The following is a 26,521-nucleotide window of genomic DNA, read 5'->3' on the forward strand; positions in this document are numbered from 1 at the left end:
CGTGACCTCCCCAAGCCCGGGCTGAGCCAAGCTGCTTCGCTAAGTACACTGCCTGGAGCGTAGTAAGCGCTTAGCAAATACCATCATTATTATAATTACCTTGTCACGTGCGTAGCATTCTGGGATTTGCATACGGGTGGTCATTTGCATGCCGCTTCTCATTTGCATAAACGCCCCCCTTTGCCATCCGTTCCGTCTTCCGCTAGCGCGCTCGCTCCCTCATTTGCATACCGCCTCCTCATTGGCCAGCAGCCCTCTTATTTGCATGCTACACTCATTTGCATGCCCCGCCCCGTCCGGTGATTTGCCTGCCGTCTCACATTTGCATACTGCCCTCTCATTGGCCCGACTCTTCTTTACACGCGAGCCCTCATTTGCATAGCGCCCTCTCATTGGCCAGGCTCTGCATTTGCATACCACTCATTCATTCATTCAGTCAGTCCTTTTTACTGAGCGCTTACTGCGGGCGAAGCGCTGTACTGAGCGAGTCAACTGTGCGACTTTGGGGGAGTCACTTCACTTCTTTGGGCCTCAGTGGCCTCATCTGGAAAATGGGGATGAAGACTGGGAGCCCCCCCCCGTGGGGCAACCTGATCACCTTAAGCGCTTAGTACAGTGCTCTGCACACAGTAAGCGCTCAATAAGTACGACTGAATGAATGAATCACCTTGTGTCTCCCCCAGCGCTTAGAACAGTGCTCGGCACGTAGTAGGCGCTACGTAATATTATTGTAATATTATTATTATTACGTATTAATAATATACGCTATGTATTATTATTGTAATAATAATATTATTATTATTATTACAATAATAATAATAATAGCATTTGTTAAGCGCTTACTATGTGCAGAGCACTGTTCTAAGCGCTGGGGGGGGGATACAAGGTGATCAAGTTGTCCCACGTGGGGCTCACAGTCTTAATCCCCATTTTACAGATGAGGTAACTGAGGCTCAGAGAAGTGAAGTGACTTGCCCAAGGTCACACAACAGACATGTGGCGGAGGCGGGATTCGAACCCATGACCTCTGACTCCAAAGCCCGGGCTCTTTCCACTGAGCCACGCTGCCTCTCTATTATTGTTATGGTTGTTGTGTCTCCCCCAGCGCTTAGAACAGTGCTTGGCACGTAGTAAGCGCTTAACAAATGCCATTATTATTATTATTACTATTTATCGTTATTATTGTTGTTGTTGTTGTCTCTCCCCCAGTGCTTGGCACATAGTAAGCGCTTAACAAATAGCAGCGTGGCTCAGTGGAAAGAGCCCGGGCTTGGGAGTCAGAGGTCCTGGGTTCTAATCCCGACTCTGCCAACTTGTCAGTTGTGTGACCCTGGGCAAGTCACTTCACTTCTCTGGGCCTCAGTGACCTCATCTGTAGAATGGGGATGAAGACCGTGAGCCCCACGAGGGACAACCTGATTCCCTTGTGTCTCCCCCAGCGCTTAGAACAGTGCTTGGTACATAGTAAGCGCTTAACAAATACCAACATTATATTATTATTATTATTATTATTATTATTGCTCCAGCGCTTAGAACAGTGCTTGGCACATAGTAAGCGCTTAACAAATACCAACGTTATATTATTATTATTATTGTTATTATTATTATTATTACCCCAGCGCTTAGAACAGTGCTTGGCACATAGTAAGAGCTTAACAAATACCAACATTATATTATTATTATTATTACCCCAGCGCTTAGAACAGTGCTTGGCACATAGTAAGCGCTTAACAAATACCAACATTACATTATTATTATTACTACCCCAGCTCTTAGAACAGTGCTTGGCATTCATTCATTCATTCAATCGTATTTATTGAGCGCTTACTGTGTGCAGAGCACTGGACTAAGCGCTTGGGAAGTCCAAGTTGGCAACATATAGAGACGGTCCCGACCCAACAACGGGCTCACTGGCTAGAAGGGATGAGCCCTTAACAAATACCGTTATTATTATTTATTATTATTACTATTCATTCATTCAATCGTATTTATTGAGCGCTTACTGTGTGCAGAGCACTGTACTAAGCGCTTGGGAAGCCAAAGTTGGCAACATATAGAGACGGTCCCGACCCAACAACGGGCTCACCGGCTAGAAGGGATGAGCCCTTAACAAATACAGTTATTATTATTTATTATTATTCTTCTTCATTCATTCAATCGTATTTATTGAGCACTTACTGTGCGCAGAGCACTGTACTAAGCGCTTGGGAAGTCCAAGTTGGCAACATATAGAGACAGTCCCGACCCAACAACGGGTTCACCGGCTAGAAGGGATGAGCCCTTTAACAAATACCGTTATTATTTATTATTATTATTATTCATTCATTCAATCGTATTTATTGAGCGCTTACTGTGTGCAGAGCACTGTACTAAGCGCTTGGAAAGTCCAAGTTGGCGACATATAGAGACGGTCCCGACCCAACAACGGGCTCACCGGCTAGAAGGGATGAGCCCTTAATAAATACCGTTATTATTATTTATTATTATTATTATTATTCATTCAATCGTATTTATTGAGCGCTTACTGTGTGCAGAGCACTGTACTAAGCGCTTGGGAAGTATTATTACCGCCACTGGTTTCCATCCCCGACCCGAGGGGGAGGACGGGGACCGTTGAATTTCCCTCCCAAGCGAAGGGGCCGGGACTGGGCCCTCCTGGGGCTGTACTGGGCGCTCCGCCTGCGGTAAGCGCTCAGTACATAGCCCCGAACGATGACTCCCCTCCTCTTGCCAGGCCTCTTCTGCCCCGAGTGCTTTCGGCTGCTGGACAACTGCTGCTCCGTGTGCTCAGCCCCCCTCATCGTCCAGGGGGGCCTGGACCTGGAAGTGTAAGAGACGCCCCCCGCCCGGGGGCTGGGGGAGACGGGGGTCGCGGGTTAGACGGGGGGGGCCGGGTCCATCGGGTAACCCAGGGAACGAGGCAGCCCCCCACCCCCCAACTCCAACCTCGTGGGGGGCCCGGAATGTGTCGGCTTAGATAATAATAATAATAATAATAATAATAATAATAGTAATAATAATAATAATAAAATGTATCGGCTTAGATAATGATAATAACACAATAATGCCATGTATTAAGCGCTTACTATGTGCCAAGCACCGTTCTAAGCGCTGGGGAGGATACAAGGTCATCAGGTTGTCCCCCGGGGGGGCTCGCAGGCTTCATCCCCATTTTCCAGATGAGGGAACTGAGGCCCGGAGAAGCGTTGCCAATTTGTCCTCCCCAAGCGCTTAGTCCAGTGCTCTGCACATAGGAAGCGCTCAATAAATACGATTGATGATGATGATGATGATGTACATATTTATTACTCTATTTCTTTATTTATTTTACTTGTACCTAGCTATTCTATTTTATTTTGTTAGTATGTTTGGTTTTGTTCTCTGTCTCCCCCTTTTAGACTGCGAGCCCACTGTTGGGTAGGGACCGTCTCTAGATGTTGCCAACTTGTGCTTCCCAAGCGCTTAGTACAGTGCTCTGCACACAGTAAGCGCTCAATAAATACGATTGATTGATTGATTTTATTTTGTTAGTATGTTCGGTTTTGTTCTCTGTCTCCCCCTTTTAGACTGTGAGCCCGCTGTTGGGTAGGGACCGTCTCTAGATGTTGCCAACTTGTGCTTCCCAAGCGCTTAGTACAGTGCTCTGCACACAGTAAGCGCTCAATAAATATGATTGATTGATTGATTGATTGATTTTATTTTGTTAGTATGTTTGGTTTTGTTCTCTGTCTCCCCCTTTTAGACTGTGAGCCCGCTGTTGGGTAGGGACCGTCTCTAGATGTTGCCAACTTGTGCTTCCCAAGCGCTTAGTCCAGTGCTCTGCACACAGTAAGCGCTCAATAAATACTATTGATTGATCGATTGAAGTGACTCGCCCCAAGTCACCCAGCTGACAAGCGGCGGAGCCGGGATTTGAACCCACGACCTTGGCCTCCGAAGCCCGGGCTCTTTCCACTGAGCCAGGCTGCTTCTCCGTAGATCTGCTGTGTGACCTTGGGCAAGTCACTTAACTTCTCTGAGCCTCAGTGACCTCATCTGTAAAATGAAGATTAAGGCTGTGAGCCCCCCGTGGGACAACTTGATCCCATTGTATCCCCCCAGCGCTTAGAACAGTGCTTTGCACATAGTAAGCGCTTAACAAATGCCATCATTATTATTATTATTGTGTCTGAATGCCCGTGATGCTCTCCCAAGCACCGAGTTTGGTGCTCCACAGGCGGGGAGCGCTCAGTAAGTAGGCTGGCCTGAATCAATCAATCAATCGTATTTATTGAGCGCTTACTGTGTGCAGAGCACTGTACTAAGCGCTTGGGAAGTCCAAGTGGGCAACATCTAGAGACGGGCCCTACCCAACAGCAAAGCAGCAGCGTGGCTCAGTGGAAAGAGCCTCGGCTTGGGAGTCAGAGGTCATGGGTTCAAATCCCGGCTCTGCCGCTTGTCAGCTGGGTGACTTTGGGCAAGTCATTTCCCTTCTCTGGGCCTCAGTTCCCTCATCTGGAAAATGGGGATTGATTGTGAGCCCCACAAGGGACAACCTGATCACCTTGTATCCTCCCCAGAGCTTAGAACAGTGCTTTGCACATAGTAAGCACTTAACAATTACCAAAATGATTATTATTAACAGCGGGCTCGCAGTTATTATTATTATTATTATTGTTGTTGTGTCTGAATGCCCGTGATGTTCTCCCAAGCACCGAGTTTGGTGCTCCACACGCGGGGAGCGCTCAGTAAGTAGGCCGGCCTGAATCAATCAATCAATCCATCGTATTTATTGGGCGCTTACTGTGCGCAGAGCACTGTACTAAGCGCTTGGGAAGTCCAAGTTGGGCTGAAGGAGAGGGCCTCTCTCCTCCCGGCCCAGGGACTCAAGCGACGAGGAGCCGGTCAACCTGTGGCGAGCGGCGGCCCGGGGCCTGGAGGGCGAGCGCCGGCGTCTACTAAGGACCAAGGTGCGGGACTTTCTGCGGACCGCTGGGGCCGCCTCCCTCCGCCTCAGCTCCAGGTAACGACCACCGCCTCCCTCTGCGTCGTCCTGCTAACCCAACCGGGCTATTTGCTGAGCGCTCACTCTGGGCCGGGCACTGGAATAAGAATAATAATAATGACGATGGCCTATGTTGCCAACTTGTCCTTCCCAAGCGCTTAGTACAGTGCTCTGCACACAGTAAGCGCTCAATAAATACGATTGAATGAATTTGTTAAGAAGCGCTTCCTATGTGCCCAGCACTGGGGGGATACAATAATAAGCCCGCTGTTGGGTAGGGACCATCTCTCTGTGTTGCCAACTTGGACTTCCCAAGCGCTTAGTACAGTGCTCTACACACAGTAAGCGCTCAATAAATACAATTGAATGAAAGAATAATAATAATGATGATGGCATTTGTTAAGCGCTTACTATGTGCCAAGCACTAAGCGCTGGGGGGGATACAATAATAAGCCCGCTGTTGGGTAGGGACCGTCTCCCTGTGTTGCCAACTTGGACTTCCCAAGCGCTTAGTCCAGTGCTCTGCACACAGTGAGCGCTCAATAAATACGATTGAATGAAAGAATAATAATAATGATGATGGCATTTGTTAAGCGCTTACTATGTGCCAAGCACTAAGCGCTGGGGGGGATACAATAATAAGCCCGCTGTTGGGTAGGGACCGTCTCTCTGTGTTGCCAACTTGGACTTCCCAAGCGCTTAGTCCAGTGCTCTGCACACAGTAAGCGCTCAATAAATACGATTGATTGATTGATTGATTATAAAAATGGGGATGAAGACTGTGAGCCCCACGTGGGCCAACCTGATCACCTTGTATCCCCCCCCCCCCCCAGCGCTTAGAAGAAGGGTGCTTGGCGCATAGTAAGCGCTTAACAAGTACCATCATTATTATTATTAAATGCCATCATTACTATTATAAAAATGGGGATGAAGACTGTGAGCCCCCCGGGGGCCAACCTGATCACCTTGTATCCCCCCCAGCGCTTAGAAGGGTGCTTGGCACATAGTAAACGCTTAATAAATGCCATCATTATGATTATTAAAATTGGGATGAAGACTGTGAGCCCTTCGGGGGCCAACCTGATCACCTTGTATCCCCCCCAGCACTTAGAACAGTGCTTTGCACATAGTAAGCGCTTAACAAGTACCATCACTATCATTACTAAATGCCATCATCATTATTATTATTATTATTAAAATGGGGATGAAGACTGTGAGCCCCCCGTGGGCCCACCTGATCACCTGGTAGCCTCCCCAGCGCTTAGCGCAGTGCTTGGCACGTAGTAAGCGCTTAATAAATGCCATCATTATGATTATAAAAATGGGGATGAAGACTGTGAGCCCCCCGGGGGCCCACCTGATCACCTTGTATCCTCCCCAGCACATAGTAAGCGCTTAACAAGTACCATCATTATTAGTATTAAATGCCACCATTACTATTATAAAAATGGGGATGAAGACTGTGAGCCCCACGTGGGCCAACCTCATCACCTTGTACCCCCCCAGCGCTTAGAACAGTGCTTGGCACGTAGTAAACGCTTAACGAGTACCATCATTATTATTATTAAATGCCACCATTACTATTATAAAAATGGGGATGAAGCCAGTGAGCCCCCCGGGGGCCCACCTCATCACCTTGTATCCCCCCCCCCCAAGCACGTAGTAAGCGCTTAACAAGTACCATCATTATTATTACTAAATGCCATCATCACTATTATAAAAATGGGGATGAAGCCTGCGAGCCCCCCGGGGGCCCACCTGATCACCTTGTAGCCTCCCCAGTGCTTAGCGCAGTGCTTGGCACGTAGTAAGCGCTTAACGAGTACCATCATTATTATTATTAAATGCCATCATTAATATTTTATAAATGGGGATGAAGACTGTGAGCCCCACAGGGGCCAACCTGATCACCTTGTATCCCCCCTCCCAGCGCTTAGAACGGTGCTTGGCACATAGTAAGCGCTCAACAAGTACCATCACTATCATTATTAAATGCCATCATCACTATTAGAAAAATGGGGATGAAGACTGTGAGCCCCACGTGGGCCAACCTGATCACCTTGCATCCCCCCCCCAGCGCTTAGAACGGTGCCTGGCACGTAGTAAGCGCCTAATAAATGCCATCATTATGATTATTAAAACGGGGATGAAGACTGTGAGCCCCCCGGGGGCCCACCTGATCACCTTGCATCCCCCCCCCAGCGCTTAGTACGGTGCTTGGCACCTAGTAGGCGCTTAACCAATGCCATTATGATGATGACTATTGATGGGCGATCGATTGATGGGGTGATTTCTCTCGGCCGGGCAGCAGCAGCAGCAGCAGCGAGGAAGAGGAGGGCACCGGCGGGGGTGGCACCGTGCCCATCTTCGTGCCCCCCCCCTCCTTCCTCCTTGGCCCCCTCCCCCCCGATAAAGAAAGGCAGCGGAGGCCGGGCCTTACCGAATCTTAAATTATTATTTCCCACAATTTCTTCCGCCGTGTCCACCAAGGGGAGGGGGGGGAGAAGGGGGCCGGGGGGCAGAGGGGGTCGCGACCACCCCCCCCCCCATAAGGCACTGTCTCGGGAGAGGCCACAGTTGGGGGGCTTGGAGGGGGGGCGGCCCCCCCAAAACCTTTCCCCAGGCCTGGGCCTCCCCCTTCCAACCTGAAACCTGGACAGCCCCCTCCCACTCAATATATTACCCCCCTCGCCCCTTAAATAGACCCCCCCAAACGGCTGAGGACCCCCCCACCCCACTCCCCAGCCCCTTCCCCTTCTCACCTCCCCCTGCCCAGCCTGGGGGGGGGAAATTGGGGAGGGGGGAAATGTGCAAAAGGGGCACAGGGAGGGAAAATGGGGGGCGACAGAAAGCACCGGGCTCCTTTACCGACCCCCGCTGGGCCTTGGGGGGGAAAAAGGGGGAATTTGGGGAGGGGTCCGGGGGTCAATAGTGCAAGGCGGAGTTGGGGGGGGTCCCCCCTACCCCCAGCCGCAGTGGGGGGCCAGCACCCAGCGTGGGGGATGGGGAGGGGATTAAAGGGGGGGAGTGGGGGGCAAAAAAAAAAGCTAGGCCTCCCCCAAATCCGGTGTGTCCCCCCCCCCTCCACCCCCCAGCTCGAGGAATCAAGAGTAAAATTGAGAAACTGCGAACGAGATTGGAACCGACAGGAGAGAGCAGCGTGGCTTAAGTGGAAAGGTCATGGGCTGGGGAAAGGCCTAGAGGTGATGGGTTCAGCTGTCAGCTGGGCGGCTTTGGGGGGGGCCTCGGTTCCCTCATCTGGAAAATGGGGGTGAAGACCGGGAGCTGCCCCCACCCCGGGCGTGGGACCGCCTGATCACCTTGGAATCTCCCCGGCGCTTAGGACAGTGCTTGGCACGTAGTAAGCGCTTAATAAATGCCGTCAAATAAAACAAACAAAAAAAGAGAGGAGAGAGGGGGGGCCTATGTACAAAGGAAGGGTCAAGGGGCGGGGGGTCGCCGCCAGGGGGCGCTCGGCGGGAGCGCGCATGCGCGGGGGCGCCCGGGCGGACCGCCAGGGGGCGCTCGCGGGGCTGCTGCGCGGGCGAGCCGCCAGGGGGCGCGCGCGCGTTGGGGGGGCTGTTGTGCGGGCGAACCACCAGGGGGCGCGCTCTCTACGTTGCCCACTTGTACTTCCTAAGCGCTTAGCCCAGTGCTCTGCACACAGTAAGTGCTCAATAAATACGATTGAATGAATGAATAAACCGCCAGGGGGCGCGCTCTCTACGTTGCCCACTTGTACTTCCTAAGCGCTTAGCCCAGTGCTCTGCACACAGTAAGTGCTCAATAAATACGATTGAATGAATAAACCGCCAGGGGGCGCGCTTCTCTGCGGGGGGCTGTTGTGCGGGCAAACCGCCAGGGGGCGCGCTCTCTATGTTGCCAACTTGTACTTCCCAAGCGCTTAGCCCAGTGCTCTGCACACAGTAAGCGCTCAATAAATACGGTTAAATGAGTGAATGAACCGCCAGGGGGCACGCTTCGCGGGGGGGGGCTGTTGTGCGGGCGAACCGCCAGGGGGCGCGCTCTCTCTGTTGCCCACTTGTACTTCCCAAGCGCTTAGCCCAGTGCTGTGCACACAGTAAGTGCTCAATAAGTACGGTTGAATGAATGAATGAACCGCCAGGGGGCGCGCGCGTGGAAGGGGGGGGCTGCTGTGCGGGCAAACCGCCAGGGGGCGCGCTATGTTGCCCACTTGTACTTCCCAAGCGCTTAGCCCAGTGCTCTGCACACAGTAAGTGCTCAATAAATACGATTGAATGAATGAATAAACCGCCAGGGGGCGCGCTTCTCGGGGGGGCTGTTGTGCGGGCAAACCACCAGGGGGCGCGCTCTCTATGTTGCCAACTTGTACTTACCAAGCGCTTAGCCCAGTGCTCTGCACACAGTAAGTGTTCAATAAGTACGGTTGAATGAATGAATGAACCGCCGGGGGGCGCGCTCCGCTGGGGGGGGGGGCTGTTGTGAGGGCGAACCGCCGGGGGGGGCGCCCTCTACGTTGCCCACTTGTACTTCCCAAGCGCTTAGCCCAGTGCTCTGCACACAGTAAGTGCTCAATAAACACGATTGAATGAACGAATAAACCGCCAGGGGGCGCGCTTCTCGGGGGGGGGGCTGTTGTGCGGGCGAACCGCCAGGGGGCGCGCTCTCTGTTGCCCACTTGTACTTCCCAAGCGCTTAGCACAGTGCTCCGCACACAGTAAGCGCCCAATAAATACGATTGAATGACTGAATGAACCGGCAGGGGGTCGTGCTCCGCTGGGGGGGGGGGCTGTTGTGCGGGCAAACCGCCAGGGGGCGCGCGTGGGGGAGGGGGGGCTGTTGTACGGGCGAACCGCTAGGGGGCGCGCTCTCTACGTTGCCCACTTGTCCTTCCCAAGCGCTTAGCACAGTGCTCTGCATACAGTAAGCGCTCAATAAATGTTTGAATGAGTGAATGAACCACCAGGGGGCGCGCTCTGCTGAGGGGGGCTGTTGTGAGGGCGAACCGCCAGGGGGCGCGCGCGCGTGGGGGGGGGGGCCTGTTGTGCGGGCGAACCGCCAGAGGGCGTGCCCTCTATGTTGCCCACTTGTACTTCCCAAGCGCTTAGCCCAGTGCTCTGCACACAGTAAGCGCTCAATAAATACGGCTGAATGAACGAATAAACCGCCAGGGGGCGCGCTCCGCTTGGGGGGGGCTGTTGGGTGGGGGAACCGCCAGGGGGCGCGCGCGGGGGACGGGGGGGCTGTTGCGCGGGCGAACCGCCAGGGGGCGCGCTCTCTACATTGCCCACTTGTACTTCCCAAGCGCTCAGCCCAGTGCTCCGCACACAGTAGGCGCTCAATAAATACGACTGAATGAGTGAATGAGCCGCCCGGGGGCGCTCGGCGGGCTCCCTGCGGGGCTCCGGCCGGTCCTGGGGAGGGGGGTGAGTCAGGAGGGGGAGGCACCTGGGCGGGGCCCTGCGCTCCCCCCGCCCTCCCTGGCACCCCTGGCACCCCTGGCACCCCTGGCCTGGGGAGGGGAGGGGCAGGGAGCGGCTGGAACAAGACATTCTCTGCCTGGGGCCGGTGCCCGGGCGGGGCAGGGCTTGGACAGGGGGAGGGGAGCAACGCTGACCCCCCTCCCTTTACACAGACACACACACACACACGGACACACAGACACACACACACACACACACGGACACCCCACCCTCTTGGACTCTGTGCCAGTGACTCAGCCCCTCGGGGAGCCGGGGTCTCCCTCCCCCCACCCGCCACCCGGTTGCATAATTCCTTCTCAGGAAAAGGGGGTTGGGTGGGTGGCGGACGCCCGGGCCTCGGGGAGGGGGGTCCGGCGGGCATCCGCGGCCCCGCCGCCGCCGCCCCCCGCACCGGAAACCCGCATAGCCGAAGGTCCCGCGCCCCCCGGGGATTATTGCTGCCGCCCCGGCGGGGCCCGTCCGGCTCCCCCGCCGGAGTCCGGGGGCGCCCCGCCGGTCCCTTAGGAGGTGCCCAGGGCCAGGGCGGAGTGGGGGGCCGCGGCCCCCTCGCCCCGCTCCTCGTCGTCCTCGTCGTCGTCGTCGTCCTCGTCCTCGTCCTCGGGGGCCGGGGCGGCGGGGGCGGCGGGCCTGTCCCAGAAGCGGGCCAGCGACAGGCGGATGTCGTCCAGGTGGCCGTTGGAGAGGTCGAGGCCGGCGACGGCGGCGGCGGCGGCCGAGGGGGCCGGGTGGGGCGGACGGGGCGGGAAGCGCGGGGCCGGGGCCTCGTCCTTGCGGCGGCGGCGGGTGCGGACCTCCAGGCAGTTCTGTCCCTTGAGGTGGCGTTGCAGGTGGTCCTCCTTGGCGAAGGCCTTGTGGCACAGGTGGCACTCGAAGGGGCGGTCGCCCGTGTGCAGGTGCATGTGGTTCTTGAGGTCGTAGCTGTGCAGGAAGCGGGCAGGGCAGTGCGGGCAGCAGTAGGGACGCTCGCCCGTGTGCTTGCGCATGTGGATCTTTAGCTTGTCGTTCCTGCGGGGGGGACGGGGACGGGGGTCAGCGGGTGCCCCTCCCCTCGCCCGGCCCCCGTGTCCCCCGTCCCCCCCCCCCCCCGTGGCCCGTGGCCCGTCCGCCTCTCACCTGGTGAAGCGGACCCCGCAGACCTCGCAGGCGAAGGGCTTCTCCCCCGTGTGGGTGCGCATGTGGCGGGGGAGCTTGCCGGCCCCGTGGATGATCTTGTGGCAGACGGGGCACTCCTGGGGCATCTGGGAGCGCCGCTTGCGGACCAGCTTGTCGGGCCCGTCCAGCGCCCCGGGGGCCAGGGCCTCCTGGTGCAGGGAGCTCAGGTAGGCCATGAGGTCGGCGTCGATGGCGTCCTCGTCCGAGCCCAGCTCCTCGGGGGACAGGGGGACCCCGGGGCCGCCCGGCCCGCCGTAGGGGCCCCCCCGGTAGGCGGCCGCCGCCTCCTCGTCGTCGTCCTCCTCCTCGCCCCCGACGGGGCCGCCCACCAGGCCCCGGCCCTCGAAGGCCTCGAAGGCCAGCCGCCCGTCGGGCGGGGGCGACCCGCCGCCGCCTCCGCCGCCGCCGCCGCCCCCTGGGGGGCTGCCGCCGCCGTCCACGGGGGTCCCCGAGCCCCCCCGCCGCCGCCGCCGCCGCCGCCGCCCACCGCCTCCTCCTCGGGGAAGGGGAACGGCGGGCGGGCGGGGGAGCTCGGCCGCCAGGCGGTCCGCGTGGGCGCGGGCGGCCTTGGTCTGCAGGAAGGCCTTGCGGGGCTTGCGGCTGCGGCGCACCACCGGGCGGGCCGCGGCGGGCGGGGGTCCCGGCGGGGGCGGCGGGGGCGGCGGGGGGCTGCCCGAGGGGCCCGCGCCGTCGGCCAGGGCGGCGGCGGCGCCGAAGGCCTCGAGGTAGCGCTGGGCCCGCTCCGAGTCGTCGGCGTCCAGGCCCGGGGCCTCCAGCCCGCTGCCCTGCAGGATCTCCACGCAGGCGGCGATGACGCAGGGGATCTCCAGCAGCTGGGCCGCCCGCAGCACGGCGGGCATGTTGGCGCTGCTGGTGGTCAGCGTGGCCGTGTACGCGAACTCCAGCAGGGCGCCCAGCGCCTCGGGCCCCACGAAGTCCAGCTCGCACACGCCGCCCCCCGCAGCCGCCGGGCCCGGGGCCGCCCGCCCCCGCCGCCGCCGCCGCCGCCGCCGCCGGGCCCGGCGGGGCGGCCCCGGGCCCGGGCCCCGGGGCGGCGGCGGCGGCGGCGGCGGCGAAGAGCTTCTTGAAGTAGTGGCTGCAGGCGGCCAGCACGGCCCGGTGGGTGCGGTACTCCAGGCCCTGGGTGCGGATGGTCAGGTCGCACAGCTGGCCCAGCCGGCGCTGCTCGTTGAGGCGGCTCAGGAGGTCACTGCTGTGCTCTGGGAAGGGGATCCCGATCAGGTCGTCCTCGGCGCTGCCCATCGTGGCCTGAGGAGGGGGGGCGGCCGGTTGGCGGCGTGGACACCGGGGCACCGGGGCGGGGGGGGGGACTACGCCGTGAACCCGGTGTTGGGGGGGGACGGGGGGACCGCCTCGACGCCTTGCCGTCTTGCGCTTCCCGAGCGCTCGGTACAGCGCTCTGCACTCGGCCCTCGATAAATACGGCTGAATGGATGAACCGAGGACGGGCAGATCGGGGGTGAGGGGTCAGGAGGATGAAGGAGGGTGAAGTCAGGAGGGTCAGGAGGAGGAGACGGCGGGAGAGGGGGCAGGGGGGTGGGGGGAAGGGGCAGGGGGCGAGGGAGAAAGGATCGGGAGGCGGAGGGGGGTCGGGAGGATGATGGGGGGGAGCAGGAGGGCGAGGGGGAAGGGTCAAGAGGAGGAGAGGGGATGGGGAGAGGGGTCAGGAGGAGGGGGAGGAGGGTCGGGGTGAAGGCAAATGGGTCGGGGAGAGAGGGAGAAGGGATCGGGAGGGGAAGGGTCAAGAGGAGGAGAGGGGATGGGGAGAGGGGTCAGGAGGTGAGGGGAAAAAGGGTCGGGGGAGAGGGAGAAGGGATCGGGAGGTGAGGGAGAACGGTCGGGAGGGGAAGGGTCAAGAGGAGGAGAGGCGATGGGGAGAGGGGTCTGGAGGAGGGGGAGGAGGGTCAGGGGTGAAGGAAAAAGGGCCGGGGGAGAGGGAGAAGGGATCGGGAGGTGAAGAACAAGGATCGGGAGGGGAAGGGTCAAGAGGAGAAGGGATGGGGAGAGGAGTCAGGAGGAGGGGGAGGAGGGTCAGGGGTGAAGGAAAAAGGGCCGGGGGAGAGGGAGAAGGGATCGGGAGGTGAGAGAGAAGGGGCAGGAGGAGAAGGGTCAAGAGGAGGAGAGGGGATGGGGAGAGGGGGCAGGAGGATGAGGGGAGAAGTGTCAAGAGGAGGGAGAGGAGGGTCGGGGGTGAGGGAGAACGGATCGGGAGGTGAAGGAGAAGGGATCGGGAGGTGAAGAAGAAGGGTCAGGAGGGGAAGGGTCAAGAGGAGGAGAGGGGATGGGGAGAGGGGGCAGGAGGATGAGGGGAGAAGGGTCAAGAGGAGGGAGAGGAGGGTCAGGGGGTGAGGGAGAACGGATCGGGAGGAGAAGGAGAAGGGATCGGGAGGTGAAGAAGAAGGGTCAGGAGGGGAAGGGTCAAGAGGAGGAGAGGGGATGGGGAGAGGGGTCAGGAGGACAAGGGGAGAAGGGTCAAGAGGAGGGAGAGGAGGGTCAGGGGGAGAGGGAGAACGGATTGGGAGGTGAGGGAGAAGGGTCGGGAGGAGGAGGGTCGGGGGAGAGGGAGAAGGGATTGGGAGGTGAGAGAGAAGGGTCAGGAGGAGAAGGTTCAAGAGGAGGAGAGGGGATGGGGAGAAGGGTCAGGAGGACAAGGAAAGAAGGGTCAAGAGGAGGGGGAGGAGGGGCCGGGGGTGAAGGAGAAAGGGTCGGGGTGAGGGAGAAAGGATGGGGGAGTGAGGGAGAAAAGGTCAGGAGAGCAAGGGGGAAGGGTCAAGAGGTGGACGGGGGTCAGGAGGATGAGGAAGAGGGGTCAGGAGGGGGGCTGGGGGTCAGGAGGAGGAGAGAGAGGGTCAGGAGGATGAGGGGACGGGGGAGAGAGGATGGGTCACGAGGAGGAGAGGGGATGAAGAGAGGGGTCGGGAGGATGAGGGGAGGGAGTCAGAAAAGGTCAGGAGAGCAAGGGGGAAGGGTCAAGAGGTGGACGGGGGTCAGGAGGATGAGGAAGAGGGGTCAGGAGGGGGGCTGGGGGTCAGGAGGAGGAGAGAGAGGGTCAGGAGGATGAGGGGACGGGGGAGAGAGGAAGGGTCACGAGGAGGAGAGGGGATGAAGAGAGGGGTCGGGAGGATGAGGGGAGGGAGTCAGAAAAGTGAGGGGGCAAAGGTCAGGGGGTGAGGGAGAAAAGGTCAGGAGGCGGGGGGGGGGGGGAGACCAGAGGGCCAGTAGGAAGGGGTCAAAAGGACGAGGGGAGGGGGCGTCGCAGAGAAATGGGGATGAGGACGCCGGCGGAGTGGGAATCAGCAGCAGAACCCGTGTTCTCCCCATCCCCGCAGCCCTTCTGCCCTGCCGTCTCCCCTAGGAGGCCTTCCCGGATTCACCTCGCATCTTCCCACGCCACTTCCCCCCGGAGCCGCCGCTTCAGCACTTTCGCATCACCTAAGGAAGGCCTCCCTCCCTCCCTCCCTCCTTCCCTCCCTGCCCACACCCCCGGCGGGTAGGTGGCACACACTGGGCCACGTCCCTAGGCCCGGCGCTGCCGACTCGGGCGGCCTTGCCCGCCGCTTCCCCGGAGCAGGGCCGATGCCACCCCACGGGCCGCTGACCCTCCCCGGCGCCCGGTTTAGTGCCCGGCCCCCAGTAAGTGCTCAGTAAACACCCGGACGGGGCACCAGGAGAGCCGGGGGGGCGGTGGGAGGCGGATGGGGTGGGGGGTCAACCTCCCGGGGCCCTCCTCCCACCGACCTGGGGAAACGCGGCGCCCGCGGGCCCCCTCCCCACATCCTCTCCCCACCACGGGTTCGCGTTGGGGTGTCTCTGGGGCTTCCTGCCCCGGAGATTAGGATCGAGCCCGTGGGCGCCGCCGCCGCCGCCGTCGGGATCCGGCCCCTCCGCCTGGCACCACGCGGGTCGCGCGGTGGGAGGGGGCACCGGCGGGACAGGCCCCCCACCTTGCCACGGCCCCGCTCCGGCGGACGGAGCAGCAGCGGACGCGGGGCCGGGTGGGCGACGGAGGAAGGGCATGACCCACTGACGGCCCACGTGTGTAGGTGTGCGTGTGTGCCAGCGTGTAGGGCGGCGGACACGGGCGTATGCATGTATGTAGGCCCGCACGCGTGCCCGCACGAATGGGGGCCGAGACCCAGCCGGCCCATGTGTAGTTGGGCACGTGTGCGTGTTCGGGGGCCGGGAGGCCTAGCTGACCCGTGTGTAGACGTGCACACGTGCCGGTACATACAGCGGAGGAGGGCAAATGGCCCGCCCTCGCTCAGGTGGACATGTGTGCCCGCATGTATAATAATAATGTTGGCATTTGTTAAGCGCTTACTATGTGCAGAGCACTGCTCTAAGCACTGGGGGGATACAAAGTGATCGGGTTGTCCCACGTGGGGTTCACAGTCTTAATCCCCATTTTACAGATGAGGCTCAGAGAAGTGAAGTGACTGGCCCAAGGTCACACAGCAGACCTGTGGCGGAGCCGGATTCGAACCCACGACCTCTGACTCCAAAGCCCGGGCTCTTTCCACTGAGCCACGCTGCGTGGCAGAAAGCGCAGAGGCGAGACCCGTCCGTCCCGCGTGGGGGGACGCGTGTAACGTCTGCGCGGACAGCGGTGGCCTGCGTGTACGCGTGTTGGCGCGCCCGTGTTGCCGGCGTGTCTGGAGGCAGAGAGGGTGAGCACGGATGACCCGTGTGTAGGTAGACACGCGTGTTGCTGTCTGTGGTGTTCGTCAAGCGCTTACTGTGGGCGAGACGCCGCTCTAAGCGCTGGATCCACGGACCGCGTCCGACCCCTGCCCCGCACGGGGCTCACGCCCTTCATCCCCGTTTTACGGATGAGGCAACCGAGGCCCGGAGGAAGTGAAGTGACTCGTCCAAGGTCACCCGGCAGGCAAGGGAGGGAGCCGGAATTGGAACCCAGGTCTCTCCGACTCCCGAGCCCGGGCTCTGGCCGCTCAGAGAGGCGGCGGGGCTCAATGGGAAGCGGGGGGGGTCAAAGGTCACGGGATCCAACCCCGCCGGCTCCGCCGCTCGTCAGCCGGGTCGCTTCACTTCTCCGGGCCTCGGTCACCTCCCCTGCAAAATGGGGGTGAAGACCGGGAGCCCCACGGGGGAGGATCCGGTGACCTGGTGTCCTCCCCGGCGCTTAGAAGGGCGCTCGGCACACGGTAAGCGCTTAACGGAGGCCCGGGTGAGCGTGCGTCGGCGGGCTCGTGTGCGCCAATGTGCGCGGCCGTCTCCGGCGTCGCGTACCCGGCTGCGGCTCAGTGTTTCCATGTGTCCGCCGGCACGTCCGGAGGCCCGCGCGGGGGGACCGCGGGGCCGGACGGGCCCCGGCCCGGCTGCCCGGGCAACCGGGGGCGTTCGGGGTCGCGGCGGGGGGGCCCGCAGGGGCCGGGCGGACGGGCAGCGGCCGACCCGGCACCGGGCAGCCCTCGCCGCGCCCCGCCGGCCCCCGGAGCCCCTCGGGAGGCGGCGGGCGGGTCCGGGGGGTGCCCGCTGGCCGGGAGCCGGGCACCGGCGGGCACGCGGCCCTCCCCTCCCTCCGTCCCCTCTCGCCCGCCCTTCCTTCTCCCACCCCGGGGCCGGTCGCCGTGGCAACCTGGCGTGGCGGGGGCGCTGATTGGCTGACCCCGCTGTCAGGTCACGGGCGCTGCCTGGTTCACCACGCAGCTCACACGGGCGGAGGGGGCTGGGGGGGGGGGGGGGACCAGGGGAGGGGATTAACCCCTTCGGCGCTGCCCACACGCCTTTCCCAGGCTTCGGGGGGGGGGGGTGAGTGGGGGGGAGAGGGCATCCCCCCGCCCCCCCCCCCACCCCCGGCACCCCTCGCGCGCCCGGCCCGCTCCCCGACTCGCCCGGCCACCCGGTAGGCCTCGAGCCTCCGCCTGGCACGCCGTCCCCCCGGGACCCTCTTCCTCCGGCACGCGGTCCTCCCGCCGACCCCGCCCGGCACCGGGTCCCTCCGCCGCCCCCCCCAGCGGGCCCCCCCTCACCCTTCCTCGCTCCGGCACCCCCATCCGGACGCCCAAATGCCGCCCGGTGTCCCGACGGGGCCGGGACTCGGGTGGGGGCAGGCCCTCCCCACCCCCCCGACGCACACCTCCCGCGGCTCCCGGTGCCAGCGTGCCCACGCCCACCCCGGGCACCGGGCCCTCGTCCGCCCACCCCCTCCCTCCAGCCCCCCGCCGCCGCCACCGCCGCCGCCGCACCCCAGCCCGGCGTGCCCCCTCTTGCAGAGGCCTCGTGGGCACAGGGCGGGGGGCAGCCGGGCTGGGCGCTGCCAGCCAGGAAGGCGGGGTCCGCCCGCCGCAGGAGCTGGTGAGGCGGGGTGGGGGCAGGGGGGCCCGGGGGGCCCCCGCCGCTCCTCCCCGCCCGCCGGGCTTCCCCTCCCCGCCGGGTCCGGCCGGACCGGCGGGGCGGGTGGGCAACGCGGCCCTCGGGTCAGGCGGGACGGGAGTGTGTCAGAGGGGGGAACGGTGGGGTTTGGGGGCGGGGGGGGGATGGTCTCATCCCCCTCCCTGCCACCTCTACCCACCCCCTCTCCGGGGGGCACCGCTCAGGCACCACTCCAGGCCTCTCCCCACCCACCGGGGGACCGGACGGGGGCTGCCGGGGAGCAGGGAAGGATGCCCCCGACACCCGGGGATTAGCCGAGTTTAGGGCTGGGAAGCGGGGGGCCGAGGAGGGGATCAGAGGCAGGGGAGAAAAGACACCCCGGGTGTGGAGGGGAGGAAGGGGAGAGCGGGCCCCGAAGGGGAGGCCCTCGGACAGGCGGGAGGATGGTCCGAGGTGACGGGAACGGACCCCGACGCCGCGACGGTCGGGGGCCCGGCCGGGCCGCAGGGCGGGCGCCCCGTTCCCCGGTCCTCCGCCCTCCGCTTTTCTTCCTGTTTGGGGGCCCAGGATGGGGTGATGGGGGGTCGGGGCGGGGGTTACCTGGCGGGACGGACGGACAGGCGGACCAGGAGGGAGCGGCGGAGGCCGAGGCTTAGAGGATGGCGGAGGAGAAGGCTCTCTCGCCCCTGAACGGCGCGGAGGCCGGCCCCCCCAAAAAACCTCCCCCCCGGCCCCCCACCGCCCCCAGGATCGGATCACACTTCCTGGGGGCTGAGGCGGGGAGGGGAGCGACCGCAGCCCACAAGTGAGGAAGGGGGCGGGGGGGGGGGGGGGGGCCAGGCCCGGGATGGGGTGGGCGGTGGCTTCCCAGAGCAGCAAGAGTTAACTTCCTCCCAACCCCGTCCCGTTCCCCCCCTCTTTCCATGACACCCACCGCCACTTCCCGGGGTGCGGGGGGGAGGCCCGGGAGCCCCCCACCCGCCCCCCGCAGCCGCTCCCTCGCCCTGACCCCCGACCTCTCCCCTCCAGACGCGGGCCTAGGCCTAGGCCGGGCCTGGCGGAAACGTGTCGGGGCAGGGTCTCGCGCCCTGGGCCCCGGGGTCCGCCAGGGCGTCTCCGGCCGGCCGCCCCCTTCCCCGGCGCACCCCCGGGTGGGACCCCCGGGTCGGGGGGCGCGAGGGGAGGACCGGGGTCCGGGCAGGGCGGCTCGGGAGGACGGTTCCGGGACGGCCGCGCGGAAGCGGGGGAAGGGCCCCCGTCAGAGTTTCCACACCCGGACTTTCCCGGGGGCCTGCGCCCCACCGCCACCCCGCCAGCCCGGGGCGGGCGGGGGGGGGATGGGACTAGGGAGGTGGGGTGGGGGCGGGGGCGCGGGTAACCGAGACACCGGTAACCCCACACCGGCCGTCGGTCCGGCGTCGAAATCCGAGAGCCCGGGCCCGGCGGGGGGACTCTGGGGTGGCTCGCCGTCCCGCGCCCCCCAACCCGTGGCCCGGCCCCGCTCACCTGCGGCTTCGCGGCTCGCCCTCTGACGGGGGGGAGACGGGGCGGGTGGCGGGACTGGGGGGCGGGCGGTGCTCCCCAGGTACGCTCCTCCCAGCTCAAAGCGGGGACCCAAATCCCTCTCTCCCCCCCACGCCCGCCCCCCACCCCGAAACACCACCAACACCCAAAATCCACCCCCGGCCCCGCCCGGCCGCCGCCGTGCCCGCCGCGGGAGCGGGGAGGAGGGCAAGGCGGGCAAGGCGGGCAAGGCGGGCGCCCCGGGGCCTAGCGCCTACTGTGGGAGTCGGGTCCCGAGCGGGAGGGCCGGACCCCCGGGGGTGGGGTGGTGGGGGGGCGGCCCCACCCGGGGGTCCCCACCTCAAACCCACTCGTGCACCGCAGCCCCCGCCCCGGCCCGGCGCCAGCCCCGGACCAACCGGACTCGGGGCAGGGTGGGCAGCGGCCGGAGAGGGGGGCGGCCGGGCAGGTCCCAAAAGAGGAAGGAGGAGGCCCCACCCCTTGCGCAAGAGACCGCCCGGGTGGGGGGCAGGAGGAGAGGGGTCCGGGGCCCGGCAGGTCCCCCCCCACATCGCCACCCCCTCTTGGGGGGGATGGCAGAGACCAGCCCCCCTCCACCCGCCCGTCCCCACGTTCGTCAGAGCAGCCCCCGCCCCGGGCACCGGGGCCGAGTCACCTCACCAAACTGGTTCTGGCCGGGCGGGGACCCAGGGGAGTTTGGGGTGGGGGGGCGGAGGTGGGGGGGAGCGGCCGAAGCCCGCGGCCTGCCCCCCGACCCTCTCCTCGCCCCTCCCCCCAAAACCCGGGGTGCCCCCGCGGGCAGGTGCCGGTCCGGCCTTCCCCGGCCAACTCTCGTCCCGGTTGGCACCGGCCCCCCCGTGCCACCGCACCCTCCCAGCCCTTTGACCCACTGACTTCCGGCGACCCAGCTAGGCCCGTGCCCTCCGCCTGCCAACCGCCGCCTCAGTCAGCCCGTTCCCCCCCGTCACCGCAGACCCCAGAAGCGGCAGCAGTGATTGTCGGTCCCCCCCACCAAACCCAGCCCGGCCTCCACATCACTGCACCTGTGGGGGCGGAGGGAAGGGGGTTAGGGGGTGGGAGAGAGAGAGAGAGGGCACCGAGAGAACGGAGGATGGAGAGGAACGGGGGGCAAGGAAGAAAGGGGCCCGTCTGGTCCCCCCGCCACCACCGCCACCACCACCACCACCACCGCCGTCCTCCCTAGGCCCCGGGAGCCGGCGTGCCCACCTGTGCCCGCCCCGTGGCCTCCGCACCCCTGTGCCAGGGGCTCGGGTGGGGCCGCCTCCCCTGCCCTTTGATCCCCACGGAGGAGGGGGCGGGCACGGCTCCAAGCGGGAGCTGGCAGGGCCCAGGGTGCCCACCCGCACGGCCCCGGGGCCCCAGGCCGGGGCGCGGGGGCAACCGGGTGGGCGGGCGGGAGGGCGGGAGGGGAGGCTGGGAGCCAGGGCAGGTGGCTCTGGGGCACAGGTGTCGGGTTGAGGTGGGGGGGGGGGGGGACAGGTGGTGTCCCCATCCCCCACCTGCCCGGGCTAGGCCGGGGCCACCTTTCTGGGCCCTTAGGGGACTTCAACCCCCAGCATGCACCGGGGCCGGCCGGCCGGCCCGGACCAGAGGCCCGTCCCCGGTGCAGCCTGGGAGTTGGAGTCCGAGTTGGGACCGGCCGGTGGCGGGGACGATGCCCCCCATCCCCGCCACTCCCCGGGGAGGGGGCCCCGGTCCGGTCCGGAGGGCCAGGGTGAGTGTCGGTGTGCGGGGGGTGCCAAGGGAGGAAGGAAGGCGGGAGGATGTCGAAAGGGGGTGGGGGGTCAGAAACAGGAAGGAAGCGGGAGGCAGTCAGCTGTACGGGGGGCTGGGGGGGGCGGCGGGCATCTGCTTGGCAAAGGAAGGGACCCGAGGGGGTCACCCCCACCCCCAGTCGTCCGCCCTTCCCACGCCAGGCGGGCACCGGGACGCGGAGGCCGGGGCGGGAAGCGGGGAGGGTGTTGGCGGTCCCCCCCCCTCGTGCCCTCCGAGACCCTCCCGCCCACGGCCGCCCCCTCCATCCCCGAGCCGGCAGGGATGGGCGCGGGCAGAGAGACGGAGGCCCGGAGAAACAGAGACGGCGGCAGAGACGGGGAGAGAGGGGGAGAGGGAGGGCGAGAGAGAGGCTTCAAACGGTCTGGGCAAGACTTCAAATTCTCTCACGAGTTTACTCAGCGCAGGGCGAGGGGCGGGGGGGGGGAAAGGCCTAGCCCCCCCGGCCCCTCCTGGCGCGACCCCAGGCCCCACCCGGCCGGGTTTCCCGGACTCGGGCCGTGGGTCCGGGAGAGGGGTAGGGCGACGACCCCCCTCCTCGGGCCCCGGGCTTCTGGGAAGACCCCCGGCCCGGGCCGGGGCACCGCACCCACCTCGATTTCCTCGGGGGTGGGAGCCGAGGGTGGGGGGCGTCGACCCCGCGCCCTCTCCCGCCTCGGCGGCGTCGCCCGGCCTGGGCCTTCCCTCCACGGCCTTCCTCTCCGCTGACCTCTGACCCCTCGGCCCCTCCCCCAGAGGCCCGGTAGGTACCTACCGGGCCTAGCGAGGAGGCGACGGCGGCGGCGCCATGGACACACGGCGGGCGAGGCCGGGGGGGAGACGAGGGCCTAGTGTCCGGGCCTAGGGTGGGCCCCGCTCTCCGGCCCACTTCCCCCTTTTCCCGCCACCTGCTTTCGTTTTCTGCCCGCCCCCGCGGCCCCTCCCGCCGGCCCGTCCCCACCCTGGCCCGCCACGGTGCCCCCACCCCCAGGCCCGAGGTGCCAGGGCAGGCACACAAAGGGGCCAATGGTGTATTGTTAACCCAGCCCCCGCTGCCCGCCGCCGCCACCGCCGCCACCGCCGCGCCCTCTCTGTCCCTCGCCTCCCTGCACGCGGGCAGCCGGCCAGGGCGGGGCCCGGGCCCCTCGGTGCCAGGAGGGTGGGCGCCCGGCCCCCGCGCGCCCGCAGGGTGGGCGCCGCCCGACGTCCCCCCTCGCCGGCCCCGACCGGGGGATCCGCCGGGCCTCCTCTCCCGGGGCCCGGCGGGCACCGGGGCCCCGGTTGGGACCCACCGCCGCCCCCCGAGGGGAGCGCCCCTTAACCCCTCGCGGACTCGGGGCCGGGAGGAGGAGGTTCTGGGGTGTGCGTGTGCCCACCTGGGTCTTGGGGGGGCCGGAGAGGGCCCCGCCACCCGCGCGGCGCCTGGGTTACCGCGCCGCCGTCGTCACCCCGGGGGGGGACGGGGAGGCGAGGGCGGCGAAGGGGCGGGTTGGGGGGACCCCGGGGGGCAGGAGGCGGCGGGTGGATTTCTCCGCAGTTTCATCAGCAGCTCCGGGGGGACCACCCTCCTCCGTGCCCCCTGGGCCGACTGAGGCCTGCCAGGTGGCGGGCGGGCGGGCGGGCCGGAGGCGAGGCGGCGGCCCCCTCCTCCGCCCCCCAGCCCCCTTGGAGGGGGGGGGTCTGCCTCCCCACCCCGTGCCCTCTGACATACCCAACCCCCACCCACCCACCCGGGGCCGTCCCCTCCCCGGCCTGCCCCGGGGGCGATGCCAACCGGGCACGGCGGAGGCAGAAACCAGCCGGGCCGGTAGGGTGGGGGGTGGGCGCGCCAGGCCCCACAATCCTCTGGGCTCCCTCCTCCTCCTCCCCCCCCCACCCCCACCCAAGGGGACAACAAGTCCCCCGGACAAAGTTAACCCCTCCCTGCCCGGGGACCCCCTCGCTGGCCCTCTGACAGCCCGGACGGGGGGTGGGCAGAGGAGGAGGAGGAGGAGGAGGCCAAGCTGGGGCCTGGTGGGCGTCCAGACCTTTCCACCCTGTTCTTTCCCCCCCCACCACCACCACAGGGGTGGGTTGGGGGGAGCCCAGATTTCCGGTGTCCCAAACTGGGTCAGCGGGGCCCCACCCCCGGGTTGTCACCACGTCCCCGTTGCCCTTTGATACGGGGTGGGGGCGGGGGGGACGCCCCGGGGTTGGGGGGGGGGGGGACCCCACCCTCTCTGCAAACACCAGGAGGGCGCCTGGCCGGGCAAGGCCCAGCTGCCCCCCACCCCCCGGGACACGTCGCACTCGCACCCAGGGGCGGGTGGATGGGTGGGATGGGCCGGGGGCGACCCCGGTTGGCACCAGGGTGCGACCCCCTCCCCCTCGGGGGCCCCCAACGCCCCCCAGGCCCGGGGAGGGGGCTCAGGACCGGTCCTACTCCGAACAGGACGCCCCCTCCCCTCTTCTCCCACCTCCTCCTCCTCCTCCTCCTCTTCCTCCGGGCAGGTGCACCGCCTGGTTGGAGACGGCCCAGCTGCGGGGGGGGCGAGGGTCCTGCCACCCCATCGCCCCCCACCCCCTTTTCTGCGTCCCGGGTGGGGGGGGGAGGGAGACAGGGAGACGGGACGGGGAGGGGGCGAAGAGAGAAGGAAGAAGAAGAAGAAGAAGAAGGGATGGGGGGGGAGCGTTCTAGCGAGAGACCGGTCCCCTCTGGCCCGGCTCCAGGGCACCGCGCTATAACAGGGGCGGGGGAAATCGAGGCCGGGGGACACTGCGTCCTACTTGGACCCCCATCCAGAGAGGGGGTCCCATCCCATCCCATCCCCCCCAACACACACAACCCAGTCCCAAGTGCTGATGGCCAAACTTTGGAGGGGGGGGGGGGCGGCCCGGCCCCCCCTTCCCCGAGGAAGGCCACCCACTTCGGGGGGGGGCGGGGGGGGACCCCCAACTCACCTCTCCTTTGGGGGTGGGATGGAGGGGGGGGGTCCCGCCTGCTCGGCTGTCCGTCCGGTGGTGTGGGGGGGGGGGGGCTGCGACCCCCTCCCCCCTCCCCCCGCCGGCGACCCCCGGGCCGAAGGCCCAGGCCTCGGGGAGCTGGAGGGGCGGGGAGGGGTGTCCTCTACGCTCCCTGCAGCCGCTGCTCGCTCCTGCCTGTCCCCGTTCAGCCGGTCCTGGGGGGGGGGGGGGGTGCGGGGGGGGGAGGGCGGCTGCTCCTCCTCCTCCTCCTCCTCCCCCTCCCCTCCTTTTTTTCTTTTTTCTTTCTTTTTCTTTTTTTCTTTCCTTCTTTTTTCCCCCGCCCTCCCCTGGGTGGGGGGGAGCTTGGCACCCACCTGCTGTGTGCCTCGGGGGCTCCCGGGTGGGGGTCCCCCCCGCCCCCGCCCCCTCACCTGCCCCGCCGCCTCACCTGTCCCCCCGCCCCCTCCCAAGGCACCATCGCGGCTACTTCCTGGACGCCCCCCAGGACCGGCCCGCCCAATAAGGAAATAAACTTCAACCTCCCCCCCAGGCCCGGGCCTGCAGGGCGGCTCCTCCCCATCCCTCCTCTCCCCGTCCCCTCCCCCCCGGCTGGGTCACCCGGTCCGGCTGTACTGAGCGCCTCCTGGGTGCGGGGCGCTGTGCTGAGCGCTCCGGAGGGCCAAGTTGGCAACCTGGGGAGGGAGACGGTCCCTTACCCATCGGAGGGTTCACGGTCTAGAAGGGGGGAGACAGCACGTATCAACAAAATAAAATAAATAGGTGCCATTCAGTCGTCTTTATTGAGCGCTCACTATGTGCAGGGCACTGCACTAAGCGCCCCCCAAACTCTCCCTTTCCACCTGCGCCCTCCGGCCCTATCTCCCCCCGTTCCACCTTAAACAAAGCCCCGCCCCCCAAAGGCCACGCCCCCTCTCCCTCCTATCATTGGCCCGCGGCGGGCGTCAATCACCTCCCGCCCTTAGCCACGCCCCCTTGCCCTCCTCCCATTGGCCCGCGGCGGACGTCAATCATCTCGCACGTCGTCATCCCCCCTGGCCTGGAATGCCCTCCCTCCTCCCATCCGCCAGGCTCACTCTCTTAATGATAATCGTAATTTTGGTATTTGTGAAGCGCTTACTAGGTGCTAAGCACTGTTCTAAGCGCTGGGGAGGATACGAGGTGATCGGATTGTCCCACAGTCTTCATCCCCATTTTACAGATGAGATAATAATAATAATATTGGTATTTGTTAAGCGCTTACTATGTGCCAAGCACTGTTCTAAGCGCTGGGGAGGATACGAGGTGATCGGATTGTCCCACAGTCTTCATCCCCATTTTACAGATGAGATAATAATAATAATAATGGTATTTGTTAAGCGCTTACTATGTGCCAAGCACTGTTCTAAGCGCTGGGAAGGATACGAGGTGATCGGATTGTCCCACAGTCTTCATCCCCATTTTACAGATGAGATAATAATGGTATTTGTTTTAAGCGCTTACTATGTGCCAAGCACTGTTCTAAGCGCTGGGGAGGATACGAGGTGATCGGATTGTCCCACAGTCTTCATCCCCATTTTACAGATGAGATAATAATGGTATTTGTTAAGCGCTTACTATGTGCCAAGCACTGTTCTAAGCGCTGGGGAGGATACGAGGTGATCGGATTGTCCCACAATCTTCATCCCCATTTTACAGATGAGATAATAATGGTATTTGTTAAGCGCTTACTATGTGCCAAGCACTGTTCTAAGCGCTGGGGAGGATACGAGGTGATCGGATTGTCCCACAGTCTTCATCCCCATTTTACAGATGAGATAATAATGGTATTTGTTAAGCGCTTACTATGTGCCAAGCACTGCTCTAAGCGCTGGGGAGGATACGAGGTGATCGGATTGTCCCACAGTCTTCATCCCCATTTTACAGACGGGATAATGATAATAATGGTATTTGTTAAGAACTTACTATGTGCCAAGCACTGCTGTAAGCGCTGGGGAGGATACGAGGTGATCGGATTGTCCCACAGTCTTCATCCCCATTTTACAGATGAGATAATAATAATAATAATGGTATTTGTTAAGCGCTTACTATGTGCCAAGCACTGTTCTAAGCGCTGGGAAGGATATGAGGTGATCGGATTGTCCCACAGTCTTCATCCCCATTTTACAGACAATAATAATAATGGTATTTGTTAAGCACTCACTATGTGCCAAGCACTGTTCTAAGCGCTGGGGAGGATACGAGGTGATCGGATTGTCCCACAGTCTTCATCCCCATTTTACAGACAATAATAATAATGGTATTTGTTAAGCGCTTACTATGTGCCAAG

At 63.9% G+C, this 26,521-nt stretch overlaps 3 protein-coding genes across 3 annotated transcripts in view; 1 reads left to right on the forward strand and 2 right to left on the reverse strand.

The window, feature by feature from the left end:
* Nucleotides 1-7,434, forward strand: part of DCST2 (DC-STAMP domain containing 2) — a 36,927-nt gene extending 29,493 nt beyond the window's left edge. The window contains exons 13-15 of the mRNA XM_038768494.1: nucleotides 2,735-2,828; nucleotides 4,862-5,002; nucleotides 7,293-7,434. Of these exons, the coding sequence (XP_038624422.1) occupies nucleotides 2,735-2,828; nucleotides 4,862-5,002; nucleotides 7,293-7,434 (377 nt within the window). The remainder of the gene's footprint in view (nucleotides 1-2,734; nucleotides 2,829-4,861; nucleotides 5,003-7,292) is intronic.
* Nucleotides 7,435-10,207: 2,773 nt separating this feature from the next.
* ZBTB7B (zinc finger and BTB domain containing 7B) lies at nucleotides 10,208-17,682 on the reverse strand. The gene is given in 6 exon segments (XM_038768628.1): nucleotides 10,208-11,454; nucleotides 11,563-12,016; nucleotides 12,064-12,127; nucleotides 12,129-12,560; nucleotides 12,562-12,870; nucleotides 17,613-17,682. Coding segments are annotated over 6 exon segments (1,788 nt in total). The 5' UTR covers nucleotides 17,637-17,682; the 3' UTR covers nucleotides 10,208-10,949.
* A 2,761-nt stretch (nucleotides 17,683-20,443) lies between these two features.
* LOC119947018 (collagen alpha-1(I) chain-like) lies at nucleotides 20,444-24,673 on the reverse strand. The gene is made up of 10 exons (XM_038768495.1): nucleotides 24,644-24,673; nucleotides 24,297-24,410; nucleotides 24,193-24,197; nucleotides 23,967-23,970; nucleotides 23,308-23,406; nucleotides 22,684-22,847; nucleotides 21,748-22,607; nucleotides 21,064-21,348; nucleotides 20,707-20,935; nucleotides 20,444-20,522 (listed from the first exon to the last, which is right to left on the reverse strand). The coding sequence occupies exons 1-10, from the start codon at nucleotides 24,671-24,673 to the stop codon at nucleotides 20,444-20,446; spliced, it is 1,869 nt and encodes a 622-aa protein (XP_038624423.1).
* Nucleotides 24,674-26,521: the final 1,848 nt, after the last annotated feature.

The sequence above is a fragment of the Tachyglossus aculeatus genome, chromosome Y4 (assembly GCF_015852505.1).
Source record: "Tachyglossus aculeatus isolate mTacAcu1 chromosome Y4, mTacAcu1.pri, whole genome shotgun sequence".
NCBI lineage: Eukaryota > Metazoa > Chordata > Mammalia > Monotremata > Tachyglossidae > Tachyglossus > Tachyglossus aculeatus.